Genomic DNA, 21,813 nt, shown 5'->3' with positions numbered 1-21,813 from the left:
GCAAACATTAAACTATAACTACCTGTAACAGACATATTAACAAATGTTGTTTTGTTTATATAAGAACCAAACTATTACGATCCCCAATGTGTTGTACAGTATCTGAATTTACTGCAGTAAGATTAGGCAAAAAAGTCACATTACTGCTGCTCAGTTGAAATTTACATTCACAAATTAACATAAGACTACAAGAAAAAAAACCTTACCTTTAACAATGACTTCCGCAGTCAGGAACTTGCATAATAGCTATATCTGAAGATTATGGTCTCTAGCCAACCTAATGTGAAAATCCCCTTGGTAGCTTAGGAAACAAGATTTTTCTATTTCTTCAGCTCTGCACTCACCTAATGGGTTGCCCTTGGCAGTATTCAATATCCAAAGTTTTAAAAGAAGGTAAACATCTCCCTTTAAAGTGCACCTAGTTGTTTGTGGAATCAGAAATCACTGAGAAAAGTAAATCTCATATTCTTAAAGAAATCCAATTCATAGTACACACTGAAGTGTATCTACTTTCTCTATTTAACTTGACAAAAAATACATACATGCATAAAACTTCTATTTTTAGTAAGAAACATGTTAATGTTTTTTTCCAATTTATACTTAGCAAAAGCAACTCATAAATTGATTGTTAATTATTCAACAAATACTAGATACAGGACACTGTATAATTTACGGGGACAACAAGGAATTATAAAATGGAGACCCTGTCTTCCAGGAGTTTACGATCTATGTACGGGCATAAAAATTAATCAGAAATACTTCTATGTTAATTTTACTTTACAATCATTTGCAGGCCAAAATTAGCTTAAAAGTTACTGTATTTTCTTTTTAAAGGAAAACTGAGTAAGTACATGAAGTAACTTTGCTGTACAAAATCCTAATACTACTTTCCAGTTTCCTATATAGATATGATCTTGCATGAAAGATATAAATTTGATCACATTTTATTCAAGTCAATTGACACAATTCCAGTATATAATTGTGTTATTTTTTGTCTTCCTTTTTAATCATATCACAGAACTATAATTTGGATAATTTCCAACTTCTGCCTCAATAAAATGCATGTATACTATGAACTGCAAATTTTGAGCTGCTGAGGTTCACATGGGTTTTACTGTCTTGTTTTAATAAGTATCAACCTGCTGTCATTTGACATTTACTTTTAATTAAATTAAAATAAAATAACCCAATATATATTTCTTTTCTTATCGCTGTTATTTGCTTCTGTGCTTACATAGTACCTTATAACAGAACTAAACTCCTACAAAACAGGTAAGTGGGTGTGCTGCTTAAACAAGCAATATTCAGGGAGAAGTGATTTCTAAACTGAGTGCCATAGGTATTGCTCAAGAGGACTCCAGAGTTTGAATACCACAATGCCTTCCCTCTATACACTATCTTTGCCTTTTTTTTAAAGTTCACATGAAAAGATTTAATGTCCTGCTGACCTAAGCCTGGGAAAGCTTTATAAAAACAGTAATTTGAAGGAAATGAGATTTTTCCTCAACCCCTCCCCACCAGCACTGCTCTAATTAGCTTAAAAAAAGAAACATTCGATCTTGCATTCATTTATAAGCACAACAGAGGTCATCCTGATAGTACCATGAATTTAATATTTTATAAGCTTGAACTCTGGAACTAAACTACCTGGGTTTAAATACTTGCTATAACCACCTAATAACTGCATGACTTTGAGCAAATTGCCTTATTTCTTTGCATCTGTAAAACAGGTATACTAATATTACCTACTTCATGACAATTAAATAAGTTATAATATGCAAAAAGCTTAGATTACTACTAGGCACATGGTAAGCGTTCAATAAATGTTAGTTATTGTTATCTGCTTTAGCTAAGCTATAGTGAGAAGAGTCTAAACAGAAAATCTTTATATTTTAACCTTCTTCAAATTCTTTTTACTTACTCTAGAACTCTCAGTACTCTAAGCTACCACTGTACACACAAATAAATGAATATATTGTAACATTTACCATAGAGTACTGTATCTGTTTATGTTTGTCTTCCTTACTATATGTACATTATTGGTGTCATAAATCACATTATTCACTTTGTATTTATAGCACTTAGCACACAGTAAGTTCTGAGAAATGATCCATAAATGTAAGAATCCTATTTTTTAACAGAAATTTGGCCAGTCTAGGAGTGGATAAAGGGGGGCAGGTACTTATTTACAATTCTGAGAGTCCATTTAAGTCTATTTTACAGTGAGGAAAACATTAACAATGACTTTAAATAATTTACACAATTTACCAAAGAGTTTTTTAACAATATGACTTAGTAGTGGTAGTAAGAAGATTAACATTTATTGAGAACTTACTATGTGTCATATACTTAGTAAAGTGATTTGTATAAATGATCTCATTTAATTCTCAACACAACCCTCCCAGATAAGTAATACCCTACTGTAATGTGGGCTAACAAAGACCAAAAAGATTAATTAACTTAGTGTCACACATTAAGTAGGCGCCACAGTCAGGGATTCTAACTCCAAAGTCCAAGGTCTTTGCATTATGTAATTCTACCTCACAAAAATCATAGTTACCATTTATTGATTCCTACCATGTGCCAGGCTCCATGTTAGGTGCCATACACTTGCTATTCTAATTAGTCTTTGTAACAACACAGCAAAGCAGGTATTACCTCATTTTTCACAGATGAAGAAATAGGGTATAAAAGCTAAAGAAACTGATGGAGGACCTGTAGCTAATATGCACTGGAGCACATATTTGAAACTAGATCTGTCTCACGTCAAAGCTGTGCTCTTTTTATGGTAAGATATTGTATTCTTTCAAATTTTCTGCAGGTATGTAACCTGCTTCTAATTGACTTCAGAGCATTCCTTTTGATTAGGGTTAGAAGATTTACTCATTCACTGTTATTTAATACCTTCAGTCTGTATCCTCAAAAAAAAAATGAGTACAAATTTCCCTGTGTTCTTCACTAAACAAAATAAATGCTTACTTCTTATTAAATATTATTTTTTAAATGGAGCATGAGATACTACTGAGCTGTTATTTGGTCATGTTTTTGTTTCAGGTCAAGATACACAGAGGTCAAGTTACATACTGCCCCCCTGTGGGCTTCCATTCCCCTATCACTTAACCTGATCATATCCTGGGCCTTTTATTCCCACTGCCCTGAGTCACTTGGTTGTATAAAATAGAATATAATTCTGAAACTTAAAATTATGCTGAAGTCCGAAGTTAGTTTAAAACATACACAGAATCTCAACATTATTCTTGAGCCTAAAACAAAGACGTTCAAAAAGTCAGCTTGTGTCTAGAAAATGGATGAGGAAATGCTAATAATGAACCTTGATAAACTTTAGCAATTAATGTTACAAAAGTACACCCTAATGAAGCTTTCTAAAACACTATGGTTAGAACTTAAGAAAAGGATGCTCACCCTGAGAGGTAAAATTATAACTAAAGATATATTTTTTATTGTAACTGTAGTCTTCTAGAATCTGTATATATACCTTTTACTAAAGAAATGAAGGATCATCCCCATTCCAAAGCCCTTTTCCTCAGTTTCTTATTTCTCATCCTTACTTCTCCCTTTCATCCAGTTTCCCCGTCTGTCTTCGCTTCTTGTCCCATTGGGCCACTCAGTTTTCCACTTAAAAGCCCTCCTAGATTTAGCCTTCCCATGTTTTAAAATTATCCTAACACATTCAGTAATCCCTCAGGGCTTTCATTTTAATTGGATACTAAGACATTAATCATTATTAAAAGTAAAAAAAAACCAAGGGCATTTGTATTATTAAATACAAGGAAGTATCTGGAATGTAAAGTTATAAAACTGGAGTCTATATTTGACTTTTATTTAAAATCTGTACATCTTGAGCTAACATTAATAGTCTATAGAAGTTTCTGGAATGTTTTTCCCCCCCCAGTTTTCTGCTCTTTTATTTTTTATTTACATATATTCACAGGGGAACAAGTACAATTTCATTACATTGATATTATACTGCATTGTGGTGAATGAAGTCAGGGGCTTCAGCACAGATTTCACCAGAGCAACACACATCATACCCACTAAGCAACCTCCCATCATCCAGCCCCCCCATCCTCAACCCCTCCCAGTCTCCACTGTACGATGTCCCACACTCTGCTTCCAGTCTACACATTATTTAGCTCCTACTTGCGAGAACATATGGTATTTGTCTTTCTGCCTGAGTTGTTTAACTTAAGATGGCCTCCAGTTCCATCCATGTTGCTACAAATGACATTTCATTCTTTTTTTTAATAGCTGAATAGTATTCCATGTATATATATATATATAACACATTTGCTTTATCCAATCCTCCGTTAATGGACACTTAGGTTGACTGTATATCTCTGCTATTGTGAATAGTGCTGTGATAAACATATTAGTGCAGGTATATTTCTTATATATTGATTTCTTTTCCTTGGGTAGATATCTAGAAGTGGAATTGGTGGATCATATGGTAGTTCTATTTTTAGTTCTTTAAGAAATCTCCACTGTTTTCCATAGAGGTTGTGCTAATTTACATTCCCGTCAACAGTGTACAGGAGTTCTAAGAATGCTCCCTTAAGTAATTTGACCTTAACAAAAACAGCTGATTTTCCCTCTATTACCCTTGTCTATGAGCAAATTTCTCATCATACTGGTAATTCTTTAACCCTATCGCATACTTCAGTAACTCCTGAATGCCCATTTCTTTTTTCCCTTTAACTTAGAATTTGAATCAGTTGCCAAATTCTGCTACTTATTGCAACATCTCTCTCAAAATGAAATTTCCTTTTACAAATGTGATAGAAAAGTCACATAATCAGTTCTTAACTGGATTTAGAATTTCTTCTTTTATTTTTTTTATTTTTTATTTTTTTTATTTCAGCTTATCATCATGGGGGGTACAAAAGTTCAGGCCACATACACCGCCCATGTCCCGCCCATCCCCCCCGAGTCAGAACTTCAAGCGTGTCCATTCCCCAGATAGGGCGCACTGCACTCATCATGTAGTTATACCCCATTCCCTCCCCCCACCCCCCATCCCCCCTAGTCAGAACATTCAAGCGTGTCCAGTCCCCAGACGGTGCGCAACGCACTCATCATGTAGTTATGCACCCATCCCCTCTCCCCACCCCCCACCTCAGTCCGATACCCAATTGGTGTTATTCCCAAATGTGCACTTAGGTGATGATCAGGGAAACCAGTTTTCTGGTGAGTACATGTGATGCTTGTTTTTCCATTCTTGGGATACTTCACTTAATAGAATGGGTTCCAACTCTATCCAGGAGAACAAAAGGGACTCCATATCACCGTTATTTCTTATGGCTGGGTAATACTCCATGGTATACATATACCACAATTTACTAATCCACTCATGAATTGATGGGCATTTGGGTTGTTTCCACATCTTTGCAATTGTGAATTGTGCTGCTATAAACATTCGGGTACAGGTGTCTTTTTTATAAAATGACTTTTGTTCCTCTGGGTAGATGCCCAATAATGAGATTGCTGGATCGAATGGTAGGTCTACTTGAATCTGTTTAAGGCATCTCCATAATGCTTTCCATAGGGGTTGCACTAGTTTGCAGTCCCACCAGCAGTGTATGAGTGTTCCTGTCTCCTAGAATTTCTTCTTAAAGTTATCTTCTACCCCTTCATCTAACCCCTGCCAGCTTCTTTTCACAGCTCTTTAATGGTATTCTAATTATCTTGCAAGATCGTTTCTCCTAATCTTGCCACCCACTAGCTGTGTAACCTTGGACAAGTAAATAAACCTCTCTGTACCTCAATTTTTTTAATTTACAAAATCTACATAATTGGGAATAATACCAGTATCTATTTTTTGGAGTCTTTATGAAGGTAAAATGAAATAATATGTATAAAGTCTTAGAACCATGCTTGGCATACAATAAGCATTATATGAGTACTAATATTTTTAGGGTAAAGGTAGAAGGGATTAAAAAAATAAAAGGACATGGCGTACAGTCACTCATTTCACCCTCTTATGTTTTGGAATCTCCAGCTGGTACTCTTAAAAAACTTTCTCCACAAAGATAAACAAAGTTAGGTTCTATAGTGCTATCAACACAGAACTACATAACCTTTGCACAAATATGGATCTGAAAACAATCAAACATTGTAGATTATATTACTCTCTCAGTCATTTCCTATAAAGCAGCTCATTGCTTTTTACATATCTGATATATCTTATTTCAAGCTCATTTCACTGCATTGGACTCCTGATTCAATTATTTAAAATAGCACCACACACCTAGAAAGATATTACCCAAAAATGGCATACTCCCATCAAACAGCTTCTAAAGTCTCAATTTTCCATGAAAGTTTTTCTTTAGTTGTGCTAATTTTTTTCAATGACACTTCACTTAATTATACCTCCATGCTTTTGCTCATTTTTCACCTATCCAGTTCCCACAATTCTTCAAAGTTCTTCATCCTCTGTGAAACCTTCCCAGACTACCACAGCACATACTGATTTTCCCTGTGCTTGACCTTTTTATTCTGATGTTTTTACCTATACTTAACTATTATTAAGTTGAGGTTATTGATCATTTTTTAACCTCAGTTTCTTCACCTATAAGAGAATAAGACCATCTGTCTTATCTACTTTAATCAGTTTAGAGGCATTACTATAAAATGATTTGGTTGAAAATAATGACTATTTGAGGGGGAAAACCCACCAAACCAAACTGGTTGAAAATGAGTAACTTAAAACACCATAAGCTTTTTGTAACTGTGACTGCACCTTTAATCATTTTTGTGTTTTTTTCAGGTTTTATAAAAAGTCCCCTAATTTTTAAAATTTCTAATTCATTTCAGCCAACTCTACTTGCTCTATATAACTCATAACAATCTATTACTGAAATCAACCAAAATGTCCAATAAGGAGGTTGGTTAAATAAACTACAAAATACTACAGAATACTATGCAGCCATTTAAAATGATGTTGCAGAGACATATTTATCACACAATGATGTTCACGGCATACTGATATGTGGGAAAAACACAAGATTGTAAAATGGTATGTATAGTATAATCCTATTCAAAAATATATATGCCTTGAAAAAGATATAAAAGACACATATTAAGGGTTAATCTTAATTACACATGGGTGAACCATATTATATATGTTCACTTATTTATTCAATAGATTCCCACATAATCCATCAGTCACTGTGCTAAGTGCTAGGAATACAAAACTAGAAAGAATCCTTCTGTCCTCAAGAATGTTACAAAATAGAGGTGAGACAATCATCAAAATAACCTAGAAGTAAATGTAACTATAATAAGCATTATGAAGGAGAAGTGCCTGGTGCTATAAGCATGAATAATAGGGAAAATTTTAACTAGAAAGAAAGATAATGGGAGGCTTCCTTAAGGAAGTGATAAAAGAATAGTCTATAAAGAAAATATATTGCTTTTATAATAAGAAAAACAATAAAAGAAAGCCAAAGGATCTGATCTTTTTTTTTACTTTGCTTTTCTTCTTTTAAAAAGTGATTTCTAATCTCTGTTCAGTTCATCTTGCTTGCTCTACTTAAATGACAAAGTTTTCAGAAATTTTTAAATTTTGGAAAAAGGTCACTAAGGAAAAATTTCTAATCACCAGGTCATATTTTTCTTATTCTATGCATTAAATAAAACATATAAGGTAGAGCATGAAGTAATGGACATTATATTATGTTCAATATTTTCTATTTATTCTATGTTTCCTACAGTAAGGAAAAGGCCTAAATGACTAAAAATGAATTCAGAATCTAAAAAGGACAAAGAAAACCCACAATTCTGAAAAATAAAAATGCTTAGAAGGCCGGGCGCGGTGGCTCACGCCTGTAATCCTAGCTCTGGGAGGCCGAGGCGGGTGGATCGCTCGAGGTCAGGAGTTCGAGACCAGCCTGAGCAAGAGTGAGACCCTGTCTCTACTAAAAAATAGAAAGAAATTATCTGGCCAACTAAAAATATATATATACAAAAAAAATTAGCCGGGCATGGTGGCTCATGCCTGTAGTCCCAGCTACTCGGGAGGCTGAGGCAGTAGGATCGCTTAAGCCCAGGAGTCTGAGGTTGCTGTGAGCTAGGCTGACGCCACGGCACTCACTCTAGCCCGGGCAACAAAGTGAGACTCTGTCTCAAAAAAAAAAAATAAAATAAAATAAAAAATAAAAAAAAAAAAATAAAAAAAAAATAAAAATGCTTAGAAGTTACAAAACTGCTTCATAGTGCATTAAAATTATCAAATCACTTTCAACCAATTTGTCTTTGTGCTTTCTACTAAAAATCACCTGGCAACACAGAAAGAAGGCTTACTAAATTTGGAGACACTACCAAAAATTAAATCCTGTGGCAATCAAATAAAATGGGCCAGATTAACCACATGTAGAATTTAGTTCACCCTAAGTGAAGGTTCATAAATCAGTCATGGGTGACATAGCTTAACCCAAAGTGTACTATACAGAATACATGAGCTATTGGTAACTATTACTTGACAAAAATCTCTGTGCTAAAATAAACTTGAAAAAATACTAGGTTAAACAAAATTCACAAGTCCAAGAGGTTCTGAAAACTAAAATCTTAAAAATCATTTATATGGTAACAAAATCTGACCTCAATCATTATGAGGTTTTTATGGTCTTCATTTCATTTAGTCTGATTATTCATACATTTTCTATTGAAATTACATTTGATTATGGGGGTGTCCCAAGCCCCACTGGGGATATAACTTAATAAACATTATGTATACCATAATATCCTCCTAAAATCTGAAAATTTCCAAATTTCAAAAGAAATCTGATACAAGTTTTCCAAAATGCATTGTGAACCTGTACTAATACACAATGTGAATCTGTAAGAGGAACATTTCCCAAACCTATGATCATGGAACTCACTTTTAAAAGAGTGAGAAAGGAAATACTGGATTAGGTATACCCCAAATTGACTATAAAAGGCCACAATGTCTCACACCTAATAAAGGAGAACAGGACAAAGCTTCAGAAAGACAAGTGGACTAAAAATGATGTAAAATAAATGTTTAGTTGTTATTTTAACATTTTATGTAACATCATTATTTTAGTAGAGAAATTCAGTACCTGATGAGAAAAGGGAATTGACCTATGTTTACCCTGTACTAATAAGGGAGAAACTGTATCTGTCAGACTCAAACATTTTTGTCACTGAAGACTCTACTTTCTAGAATTTGCTCTCAGAATAAAATGAGAAAGTATACAGACAAATGTATTATTTTCTTCTACTTCATGTGTGTAAACATTCTCTCCCCAACTAAACAGGCTTAGAGAGGGTACACAAGTACTTGCTGAATCTGTCTTCTGAGTGTTTTCATTTGTCTAAAATTGGACATGAAACTCTCACAAATTTTCTCTGTCATTGCCAAACATCCTGAACTTTGATTTAAAAAATGTAACGATACTTTATTTGCTTATAATATAAATTCCTTTTAATCTATTTCTTAGCACTGTTTTTAATGGAGTGGGGAACCTACAGCCTTGGAGCCACATGTGGCCTTCTGGATCCTTAATTGGGGCCTTTTGACTGAATCCAAATTTTACAGAACAAATCCTTTTAATAAGCTAATCAGTGTCTATTTTATTTTACAGACCACCATAAGTCACAAGTACCTTTGAATATATGAATAGTAGTGTCATAAATACTTAATAAAAGGTTTTAGGCCACAATGGTATTAATAAAATATTACATACTTTAGAATTAGAAAATATTTCTAATTTTAAAATATTATTTAATATTTTAGACTAACATTTCAAAGTGAACTTAACAAATTCGTCAAACTAAATTTACAGAAACCTAATGGATTTAAAAGGCTTATTTCTAAAAGTTACTTTTTAAAAAATTGTAGCATTTCATCATCTGGTCACTGTGGACCACTTTGAAACTTTCAGTCTGACAAATTAAGGCTGTTTTTGGTAGTAAATTTTATACTACTTCTTTATCAATGATGCATTATATACATGTTTTAAAACATATTTAATTGTATTTAATGATTTAAATAACTAAAATATAATACCAACTATATTAAACAAAACATTCACTCCTTCATTTGCAAACTCATTATCAAAGTATTGCCAAATCTTGTACCTTTGTTACTGAGGGTGGGAGTAAAAAACTGAAATCCAAAAATAATGATGATGAACCACAATTCATTTTAGTAAACAATCCTAACTTTTTTCCCAATCAAGCAACTTTTTATTAAGGGTAATAAAGCTGGTCATCTGCTTTTGTCTCTCTTGATAAATGAGACATAAAGTGATTAAAAGACAGACAACACGAAAAGCAAAAGTACCTGACTAATTCAGAAACAGAGCAACCAACCAATGAAGACTTTAATAGGATTTGTTGTTGTTTAAATAAGCTAGTGACAAATATATAAGGAGTATAAGTTTGGTGAAAGACAAACATAAATCCTTTTACAGAAATATGCTTCATGTCTCATTAGGTGATGTAATTTTCTTCTTGTATTTCACATTTTTTCTCTATATCAATATATACTGAAAACAGAGTGCTGAAAAATATATCATGTGGGGAAAAATAGACTCAGAAAGATAATCTGATTAGCCTTAGTTTAAGAAGCTGGCTGCCATGAACTTTAGTCCTAGAAATAATATCTCCTGATATTAGTACTGTTTCCACTACACTGTCTTGCCCTTAACCTGGAAAAAACCACTTCCCATAAGTGATGGGAAGCATTACTTATGGAGAAATTGGTCCAGAGAAATATAAAAACATAATGACCAAATATGTTCAACTGAGAATTCAATTCAAACATACTCACCAGTATTTTTTTCTTAGCATATAAAACTTCTTCTGCTCTGGGTTTTTTAAATGATGGGATATAAAATAAAACTTGGCCCTTAAACATACACACATGCATATGTGCATTTCATTCTGTCAATCGGAGTCTGCATGAGGCACAACTGAAAGAATAATTTGAATTATGATTAACTGCAATTCTCACCCATTTGTATTGGCTTACCAGATTTGTGCTTCTTGTGTTTTGCTTTCTTTTTGATGATCAATAACTTATTCTGGATCTCAGGTTTGTAAGACTTGAATGCAAGAGAATGAAGACCTTCACGCTTTCTCTGTAAATTTTCATTTAAAACATCTTTCAATTTCTTTTTTTTCTTTTTCTTCTTTTTTGCCCTCATTTTAGTTAGTTTGAGTTTCTTGTGGCTCTGTAATGACTGCTCTAATAGAATATCCCTTATAACTCTGTGGCAGTTAATTTCTGGATGATCACTGTGACTTCCATTTACATGTATTTGGCAAGATTTTAGAGTATTTTCTCTTAATGGATTGGGCTCAGTCTTTATTCTGGAAGCTTCACCATATTTTTCCTTATTTTCTATAAACCTTATTTCACCCGGACTGAGAGGCTCTCCAAAGCCAGTAACTTCCCCTGGACTCCCTGGTTTCTCTAAATTTTCTTTACAACAATCAGTTTTTTTAATTTCACAGGGCCTGCGAATTCTAATTTCACAGTTGGATTTTACTTCCATTTCAACAGAGATGTCATGATTATCCAAGTTCATTTTAGCAGGGCAGCAAGCTAGATCAAAATTAATTTCCTGTTCTTTCTTGAAGGCAGAGGGCAGACCTTCTCTACTACACCTATGTTCTCCATTACTTGTACTAACATAGTCACACTTCAGTTTCTCCAGTTTAATCCGAGGTACTCTTTGTATTTTAATTGGTGGAATTGGAAATTCTGGGGCCTGAAAAGGTCTCTGTTTATAAATCCGTACATCTGCACCACAGAACTGTGGAAAATGTACATAAGCATTCTCCAAATAATCGTAACCAAGGATAACTTCTCTGCATTCATGGATAGGCTGTCCAAGTACAGCATCTTGAACTTCTTTTTGTGTTTCATACACAAAGTCACAAAGACCCTTAAGTAACCATACTTTTTGGTAGAAAGGTAGTTCGTGAAAAGGTTTTTCTTCCAATGGATTAACGTCTCCAAGAACTTTAAAAAACTGAGGACACAACCCAAGTTTTTCAGCACAGTTATCTTGATTTTCAGTCTGTCCTACAGCAGTATACCACTGCTGCACTTTCTGTCTCAGTGCTGCTTCCCAGGTCCTATAAGGCAAAGTAGGTCTTCGATGTAAGGTAGGTCTGCGATGAGGAGGACTTAACAGAGAAGTCATTATTTTAGACAGAAAAGCATTACACTGAGGCATCAGAAGACAACGTTCCAATTCATAAAAGACTATTTCTGGCAAATTTAGAATTTGTTGGGCTAAACAAAGGAAATGCCCAATAGCTGGAATTTCCCACATGGTCTCCATACAAGTTGGAGCTGCTTGAGCTAGAAGTTTTCTTTCCCATTCTTCTATTTCCTTTTGACTAGCTTCTTCAGCTTCTTTTCTTTCCTGCTCCCGAAGCCTAAAGAAAATGTAACAAATTATACTATTATTATGTAAAGTAGAGAGTATCATAAAACATTAAATTTTTAGTATGTTATATTTGTCTTCAGTCAACAAGGCAACTGTTTCAGTTTTCAGTATCAGTACAAAGTGTCCCATAAAAATTCCACTTTTTTCAGATGAAGAAATACACATATCACTTCACCCTGAGTTTTACTGACGAAAGATTATTACTGACATCATTGCCCTCAAGGTAAACTTCTTCAAATTATAATGCCTATAAACTTTGCTTATTAAACAAAAGCACAGTAGATTTGATTATAATAATTTCTAGAAGTAATATGACTTCATGTAAGAGCTGTAAAGATGTTTAAATCTTTTGATCCTATAATTCCATTCCTAGAAATTTACACTAAGAAAATAATTCAATAGAAGCAAACAGTTATGTACTTGTCAATATAAACTGGAGTTTTATCATACAGGAAAAACAAAACTATAAAGAAATTATATTACGATTGGGAGTAAACTGGCTATATTATGTAGCCTTAAAAATTAAAATTCTATATAACATATATATTAAAAATGTCAGAATATGACAGTATTTATAACAAATAATAACAATGATGAAAATATGCATGAAGTGAATAAGGAGATGACAGTATTGCAAAAATAACTATGTTAATGGGAGTATGAGTGCTTCTTCCCCTTAAGGGTTTCTTTATTGGCACTACTATAAAACCTCTTAATCAAAAAAAATTAAAAGATAGGCATAAATCTTTGTGAACTTAGATTAGGCAATAGTTTCTTAAATATGATACCTAAAACATAAGCAACAAACTAAAAAATAAACTGGGATTGATCAAAACTGAAAACTTTCATGCTTTTAAAAGGCATGATCAAGAAAGTTAAAAGACAACTCACAGAACGGGAGAAAATTTTTGCAAGTCAAATAGCAAATAAGAGACTTCTATATAGAATATACAAGGAGTACTTACAACTCAATAATAAAAGAACAAATAACCCAATTTAAAAATGGACAAAGAAACTTGAATAGGTATTTCTCTAAAGATATACAAATAAATAACAAGCACATTAAAAGATGCTCAAACTCATTATCCATTAGAGAAATGCAAATCAAAACCACAATGAGATACCACTTTACACCCACTAGGATGGCTATTATAAAAGGCAAACAAGTATTGGTGAAAAAGTGGAAAAACTGATAACCTCATAAACTGTGAATGGTACAGCTGCTTTGAAAAATAGTCTGTTTAACCTTAGAAGGTTAAACAAACAGTTATCTTGTAATCCAGCAATTCTACTCCTAGGTATACACCCAAGAGAATGAAAATCTTTGTCCATACAAAAACTTGTACATGAATGTTCATAGTAGCATTATTCGTAACAGCCAGCAAGTGGAAAAAAAAAAATCAATGTCTGACATTGGCTATTTTTCTGTACAATCAAATTGTAATCTGTTAAAACAAATACAGTCATATTGTAATCTGTTAAGACAAGCACATAGCAAGAACACTACTTTGGCAAATGTTACAACTTCCTCTTTTATAGAATAAGCCTACTTTTATATTTTTGGCTAAAAGGTCATATTATGACTACCTTGCTATTACAGCTGTAACAAGTTATCTGATTTAGCAGTCCTAGTTCATAAAATAAGATTAATGAAGAAGTTATCATTATTGATTTGGTATTTATAAATATTCATCATACTTGAATACCCAGACAATATTAAATATTCTTACAATTCAACTTTCTTCAAATGTGCTTACAGTTTTGTAGAGTTTTGCCTACTGAATGGTGGTGGTAGTGGGCTGGTAGAATTTTGGCTTCCGCTATACAGAGCTGAGACTCCACAAGCACCTATACTCCACAGATGGGTATGTTAGAAACAGTAGTCCCTTCCTTCCATCCTCAACTTAGGGATTGCAAGGAAAATTTTTTATGTTCACAATGGAAACAGTAGTGGCAAGAAAAAAATCTTTCCTAAGCATTTATTACTGTAAGCTGACTTATATGAATTTATTGCCCAAAGTCGCATTTCTTGCATGCTCAGGAAAGCTTTACACTAAAAAATGAGTTTAATGGTTTAATGTCGTCTCATGCCAATACTGTTGTCAAGTATATGAAGAGAAAAAAAATCAGATCTCTGAGGGAATGCATCTGATACCTAGACCTTCAGGAACTCCCACTGATAAACAGACTGATGAGATGAGTGCACAAAGATTAAAAACAAAAACATAAAAAGAATCAAGGCATTATGGACAGGAAAAAAGAAAAGAATCTGACCCTAAAAGACAATAGATGTAAGAATCATAGAACACAAGAATACAATGTTCAGAGAAAAGAAATTGAAAACATAAGAGAATAAGATTACAAAACATGACAAAGCAGTTTTGAAAACAAACTAAAAACAACTTCTAGAAATAAAAAATAATAAAATTAAAAGAAAAAAACCCAGATTTACAGCTAGCTCCTCAACAACAATAATGGAAGCCAGCACACAATCGACTAATATACTCAGAAAATAACTGTCAATGTAAATTTCCATTCAGAGCAAAAATATCTTTCAAAAAAGTAGACAAAAATAAAGATGTTTTCAGACAAACAAAAACTCAATATTTGTGATTAAAAGACCCTACCTAAAGGAAATTCTACAGTATGTACTTCCAGTGGAAGGACAGTGATCCCTGACTAAAGGTTAGAAAAGAGTAAAAAAGTGGTGCTATATAGGTTAATGTATATAGACATGGTACATAAAAATGATAAAAATAATTCTGTAGAATTTAGAAAGATAGAATTAAAATAATTAACAATAGCAAATAAGCTAGACAAAATATGATTAAATTTGAAAGTGTTTCAAGGTCCTTGTATTAATTGGAAGGAGGGTAAAAATATTGATTAATTAATGTGAAATTTTCTAGGGTAGCTACTAAAATAACACTTTATAAAATATTCAAATTAGTAGAGATGGAACATGGAAAGGAAAAATAATAAAAGAAGGCATAAAGAGGAGAAAAATGGGATAAATAGGAAATATAAAATAAAGTGGTAAATATTTTAAATAATGAAGATATAATAATCAAAAATAGTGAGATACAGCTACAGCAGTATACTGAGGGAAATTTATACATTAAGAAATCCTATTTAGAAAAGTTGAAAATCAAATATATGTGTTCATTTCAAAAACACTAGGAAAAGGACAACACATTGAAATCCTACAACAAACAAAAAAGAAAGAAAGAAAGAAAGAAAGAAAAGCAAGCAAGCAAGCAGAAATCAATCAAATAGAAAACAAATGTGTAATAGAAAAATCATCAAATTCCAAAGTTGGTTATTTAAAACATAAATACAGCTGATACACCCCTGGCAAGAAGGATCAAGACATACACATACACACATACAACACACATGCCCTATACCAGCTATTTATATTTGTAGGGATATCTTGTAAATCCTATAGACATAAACAATATAATGACATTATAAACAACTTTATGCCAATAGACAATTGAAAAGAAATGGGCAATTTTTTTGAATAACACAAATTAATGAAACTGACACAAAAAGAATAAAAATCTCAATAATCCTCTATTTTAAAAACCACATAATTAAAAATCTTCCTCACATAGAAAAACTGAGGTCCTGAAGCCTTCACTGAAAGAATTCACCTAAAAAATGAAATTGTTAGAAAGAAAATATAAAACAGGTATGTTAAAGAAGCAAAAGAGGGAATTAAATAAGAAATTATCGGAATGGTCTAGGCAGGTTTAAAAAAAAACAAAAATAATTTCTAAAAATAAAAAATATAATCACAAAAATAAAAAACTCACTGGATAGGTTAAATAGCTATCATAGGAAAAGAAATAAGAGCTGAAGAAGTTTCAGACTTTAGTGCAAAAAGACAAAGCTATGGAACATATTGTAAGAAAGGTACACAAAGACCAACGAAGGACAGATTAAAATCTAACATACAACAAATTGGAGTTCCAGAAAATAAGAATAGAGAATAAAGAGGTGGGAGGAGGGTAGTAATAATGGCAATATTTGAAGATATAATGGCTGAGAATTTTCTAGAACTGATGGATACAAATCCTCAATTCAGGAAGCCTAAGAAAATAAGGAAAGAAAGAAAGTCATATTTGGGCATATGATAATAAAACAATAAAACACCAAAGACAAAAAAAAAACCTTACAAGTAGACAGAAAAAAAGGGCAGACTACATATATAGGAATGATAGACTGAGAGAATATTTATCAATAGCAACAAAATAAACCTGAAACAATAGAATAAAATCTTCAAAGCGCTGAGTTAATATAATTATCAAACTAGAATTGCATAACCAGCTAAACTATCATTCATTGATGAGAGTAAATTAAAGCCATTTTCAAGGAGACTAAAACAGAAACTTCTGAAGTGTCTTCTGCTTCCACCCAAGATGGAGTACCAAGGATTCAGATTTAGACTTTCACTTGAACCACCTAAAAAAATTCTGATAAAATACATGAAACAATGGTTTTCACGAGCCTAAACATCAAGCAAATGACACTAATGCCTGAGAGAAGAGAGACAGATGAAGTCAGCCCAACATTGTTCCAGTTTATTGCCTTGAGAATTTCCAGGCCATGAATGCACACAGAGGGCACCGAGGCAAAGGCAAAGCCCAGCATACTCCTTTAACTGAGAAGAAGCCAAGAGTCCGCAGTGACCAAGACAGTTGGAATCTGTAGGACAAAGTACCAAAGAGAGAGATGCATAAAGAGAGAACACCAGAGATGTGCAGAGAGTCCCCTTCAAGTATTCAGAGTATTGATTACTATATGCATATAAGGTGACAATCCATGGCTAGGTGGGGGAAAAACAGAAATGGTTAGAAAAAACACAGTGCTTGTTTCCACCAGCCAAACTAGAAAACCAGATTCATAATTCATGGGATATTAGGTAGAATACTCAGGAAAGTCTTGCCTTGGTAGTAGAAAACAATTAGACCTAGACTAAGTATTAGATCCAAGTAACAAATCATAAAAGATCCCAAATGATAAAACTGTTTCCAACTAACTTAAATGCATTCCAGAAAAAAGGTCAAGAAGATTTATAGGGATACAAAAATATCCAGCACCCACCAAGGTAAAATTTACAATGTTTGGCATCTAAGCTAAGACTACTTAGACATACAACAAAGCAGAAAAATTACCCATGATGGGAAAAATCAATCCAAAACTGAACCAGAAATGACACAGATGTCAGAATTAGCAAACACAGCCATTAAAGTAGTTACTCAAACTGCATTTCATGTGGTCAAAAAGTTAAGTAGAGACATGGAAGATATTAAAAAAAAGTCCCCAACTAAACTTTTAGAGATGAAAATTACAATGTTTGACATAAAAATACACTGAATAGGATTAATGGCAGATTAGACATAGCAGAAAAAAAGATTAGTGAACTTGAAGATGGCAACAGAAACTATTTCAAATTGAAATATATAGAGAAAATACTTGCATAGTATATACTTACGGGAAAAAAAGATCAGAAAAATGTCCTAAGATGCAAGAACTACAAACAAATGAATTTTCAATTATATAGATAAATACAAATAAACATTATATTACAAAAATCAGTAATAATGTCTAGTTTAGGGGTAGAAAATGATACACCTAAATATTAATCAACAATAATATGTAAGATGGATGAGGCAGAAGAGATCAAAATTAAGAACAGAAATAGAGCATATAACCTCCATATCAGTGAAAATAGTCATAAATGAATTCCACAGATGGATGTCAATAGATAATGCTAAACTGAAAAATCAAGAAATAGCAATGTAAACATTTATTTATAAATGTGGACATAACAGAAAAAATAGCTAAAACTTAAAGGTAGATGACTCTGAGTCATGAGCTTAAAGTTGAGTTGGAATAAGACTTTTCTCCCAGATAGTCTATAAAATAAACAAATTCTTAAAGCAGTTTTTCAAAAGCTCAAGAGTATTAGATGTTTTAAAGATCCTGTTTATGTTAAACTTACAGATCCTGTGTCTCTTAGCATGAAATTGAGTTTCCCTACACTTTATATACTGAGAAGCGTAGAATATTTTTCTTCAATATTCTACTGTTAACAATAGACAAAGTTTTCAACTTATTTTCCATAACATTTAATTCAGAATTTGTTTAAAAGTTTGTTATAGGATATTGTACCTGTTAGAATACAAACCATCAAAAAGAGAGTTTATTTATTACTATCCCTTAGTACACAAAATTGATTTTGGTCAACCTTGTTATAATCAAACCTGACTATGAGCTCACTGTAAAATCACATACTGGTTAGAAAATATCTCAGACCATAAATCTAGAAATTCTTTGTTGCTTGTACATACAAGTAAAATACAATGGTGTTTACGGTAGGTTTTTATTTTCAACATTAAAATGTGACACCTTGTTTTTTCCAAAGGGAATAAGATCACAGTATTAGGAAGCACCAAATACTAGAATAGATATAAAGAGTACCAACTATGGAAAAGGATACCAAAAAAGAATCTTCGGATCCTAAAGGCAATGCATAAATGACTAATACTAATGAAATACTTTATGTTCTCACAGAGAACAGTGTTACATGTTTCTACAGAGGTGAAGGTGTAACAACTAGTGCTTTGGGAAGAAAATGAAAGGGGAAGTTGGAGCAGACGAAAAAGCTTTTTATGGACTTGTTTTTGCCTAAAGCAGTGAAAAGCAACCTTTGGACAATATAAATTGGTGATATGGTAATTTCAAACCTATTTATCTTATAGATGGGGACACTAAGGACATATAGAAGGATGAGATGGTAACTTCTACAGGCTTTCACAGTAGGTCAGTGTAAGAGCCAGAAGTAAACAGTTTGCCCAGTAGGACAGAATTAGCACCAACTGGCTTACTTTTGGAAGAGGAAGAAAATTAAGCAATGGTATAATACACATATTCTGTTAGCTCAGGTATCTGGAAAGAAGTTGAAGTATGTATGGTGGTGCCATCTGCACACACTGTCTGAAGGCAATTTAAGGGCTGCTATTCACTCACACTGCTGTTCCTCATAAACTGTATCTTTCAGGGGAGGATAATGGAATCTAGGGTCAGACTATGGATATTAAAGAGATGTGAGGAAGAAAAGGAAAGTACATGGCTGGTATAGGCTATAATAGCCCTTTAGAAATAGGACTATAGAATCTCTGTCCTGATCCTCTGTAGTGTGGTGAATAGGGAATGGAAGCTTGCCAAAGAGCTCTAGATTAATGAATAAAATCTGCCAATTTTGAAAAACTCTAACACTTAATATATAATTAAACAATTAAAAATATAATATTAAAAATGCTGAGGCAAACCACATTTTGTTGACATGGACAGATAAAAAAACCAGCTTTCAAAGTTATTCTCAACTTAAAAATTTGTTCAAAAGTATAGTACTAAAATCAGATTAAGTAGTGCATGTTTCTAAAATATTAGTTCAAAAAAATTAAGCCTTCAGTGTTGGAGAAATACCAAAAGACTGCCTAACGATAATTTAAAAAAATCACATTTGCTAATTTAAAATAAGGTAGAGGGGGAATAAACAATACTGAATAAACAAAAAAAGTGGTCCAAGTTTTTTTTTTTTTTTTTTTTTTCTGGATCAGCTCTCATTTTTCATGTTGCTCTTTACTGGCTTGGGAAGTGTTTACCTGTTACTGTGTGAAATACTAATAGAAGCTGTGCCTAAGGTTATTTTGGTCATGTGTAATTTGGCAGAAACATTGCTAATGAGTTAACAGCCTTACCAAAGAAAATTATGTTTCCAACTATCCTATCTTTACTAGTTTTATAAACTTTTATTGAATGCTTGCCATGTTTGAGGATACAAACAGATGAGAAAACATGGACACCACTTCCAAAGACTTTACAATCTAATAAAAAACATATGAGCTTTAATCCAAAATAATCCATTCATTGAGGAAACAATACAATGTATGCAAACAAGTGGCATGAAAAAGGAAAGTAACACATTCATTTACATGTTCTAAAATGAATAATACATAATACTGTACTTCAGGAAAATCAACAATTCATATCAAGTGTATTAGTCAAGCTTCTTATCTGTGAACAACAGAATCTCCTCTGGCTAGTTAAAACAGAAAAGGAATTTATTTAAAGATTAGTAGGGAGCTTACAGAAGCTCTGTTAAGGGTTAGAGAGCCAAACATAGAAGACATGAGGACAGAAAACAATCCCAACCACACTTAGGAGCTTCTCCAGAAAAAAATCAGACTACCAGCATTACTTGGCACCTCTGATACTAAGAACCTGGAACAACCAGAAGCTCGTACCACCACCTTTGCCAAAAGATAAACTCTCTTGCCCAAGATGGCCACCTGCTGTTGCTCCCATACAATTTCAAGCAAGAAGTGTATGCCTGGTCATATCGTTACCTGTGAGTGGGTATGAGAATATAAATTTTCTGGCATCTATCTTGGGAAGTCAAGACTTGTTATATGGGAAATTACCAAAATGTAGCAAAGCTATTTGAAAAGGCAAGGTGGCCACAAATGACAAATATCTATTTCATTAAGTCACTGCTACTTTGTATTATAGAGAATCTGAAAATAAATCACTAAAGTCACAGTTTTTATTTTACAAAAGTATAGAAAACATTTATTGTTTTAACTCCAGTGATTTCCAAAGCAATAAAATACCAATAAGTTTATATAAGTATGTAAAATAAAGAATATTAAAAAATACACATTATTTCTGGTAATCCAAACAGTTTTACACAAAGGAATAGTGAACAGATCTGAGATTTTTAATATAACTGAAGTAGACTTAAGTTACCAAAACTGCTACCTAATAATGTCATATTTTAGGTTAACAAAAATTTACTTGAGGAGAGCCAAATTCTATTTTTAGTCAATTTTACTTTTTTAAAAAGTATCTAAAATATACTATTTTGCTGCTTAATAAAAAAGGTATACAAAACATAACTAATCTTTCCTTAATGGCTCCAAGTCACCATTATAAACAGAATGTAGGGGTTGTGATTAGCTTAAAGACTATTTCAGCAACTATCAATTAACCAGCTCTTTCACTGAATTTTCCTAGACTTTCACTTGTAATGTTTGCTACCTCCAAAATCAACAGGGCCTCTCTACAGCAGTACCCCCAAGACCGTCTGCTGTCCTATCAGCATTTTCCTGAAGATGGCCAGACTACCAAACCTTACCATTCCTCTCTGTTCAGCAGGCCATTACCTGCCATCTCCTTTATGTTGGTTTCTAATGCTGTCCAAACAAATAAAGGTAGCAATAGAGGAATGTCAGGGTTTTGAATTCTGGCAAGCTGATTTAAAGAACCATTATTTTTATGGCATATACTATATAAAAAA

General features: G+C 32.9%; 1 protein-coding gene across 2 annotated transcripts in view; it reads right to left on the bottom strand.

Moving 5' to 3' along the window:
* Positions 1-21,813, bottom strand: part of KIAA2026 (KIAA2026 ortholog) — a 90,779-nt gene that overhangs the window by 32,838 nt on the left and 36,128 nt on the right. For both annotated transcript variants that reach the window (XM_045563870.1, XM_045563871.1), the window contains exon 3: positions 11,015-12,432. In XM_045563870.1, the coding sequence (XP_045419826.1) occupies positions 11,015-12,432 (1,418 nt within the window). The remainder of the gene's footprint in view (positions 1-11,014; positions 12,433-21,813) is intronic.

This window comes from Lemur catta, chromosome 10 (genome assembly GCF_020740605.2).
Source record: "Lemur catta isolate mLemCat1 chromosome 10, mLemCat1.pri, whole genome shotgun sequence".
NCBI lineage: Eukaryota > Metazoa > Chordata > Mammalia > Primates > Lemuridae > Lemur > Lemur catta.
The sequence above is the reverse complement of the archived record's forward strand: the minus strand, read 5'-3'. Positions and strand labels throughout refer to the sequence as shown.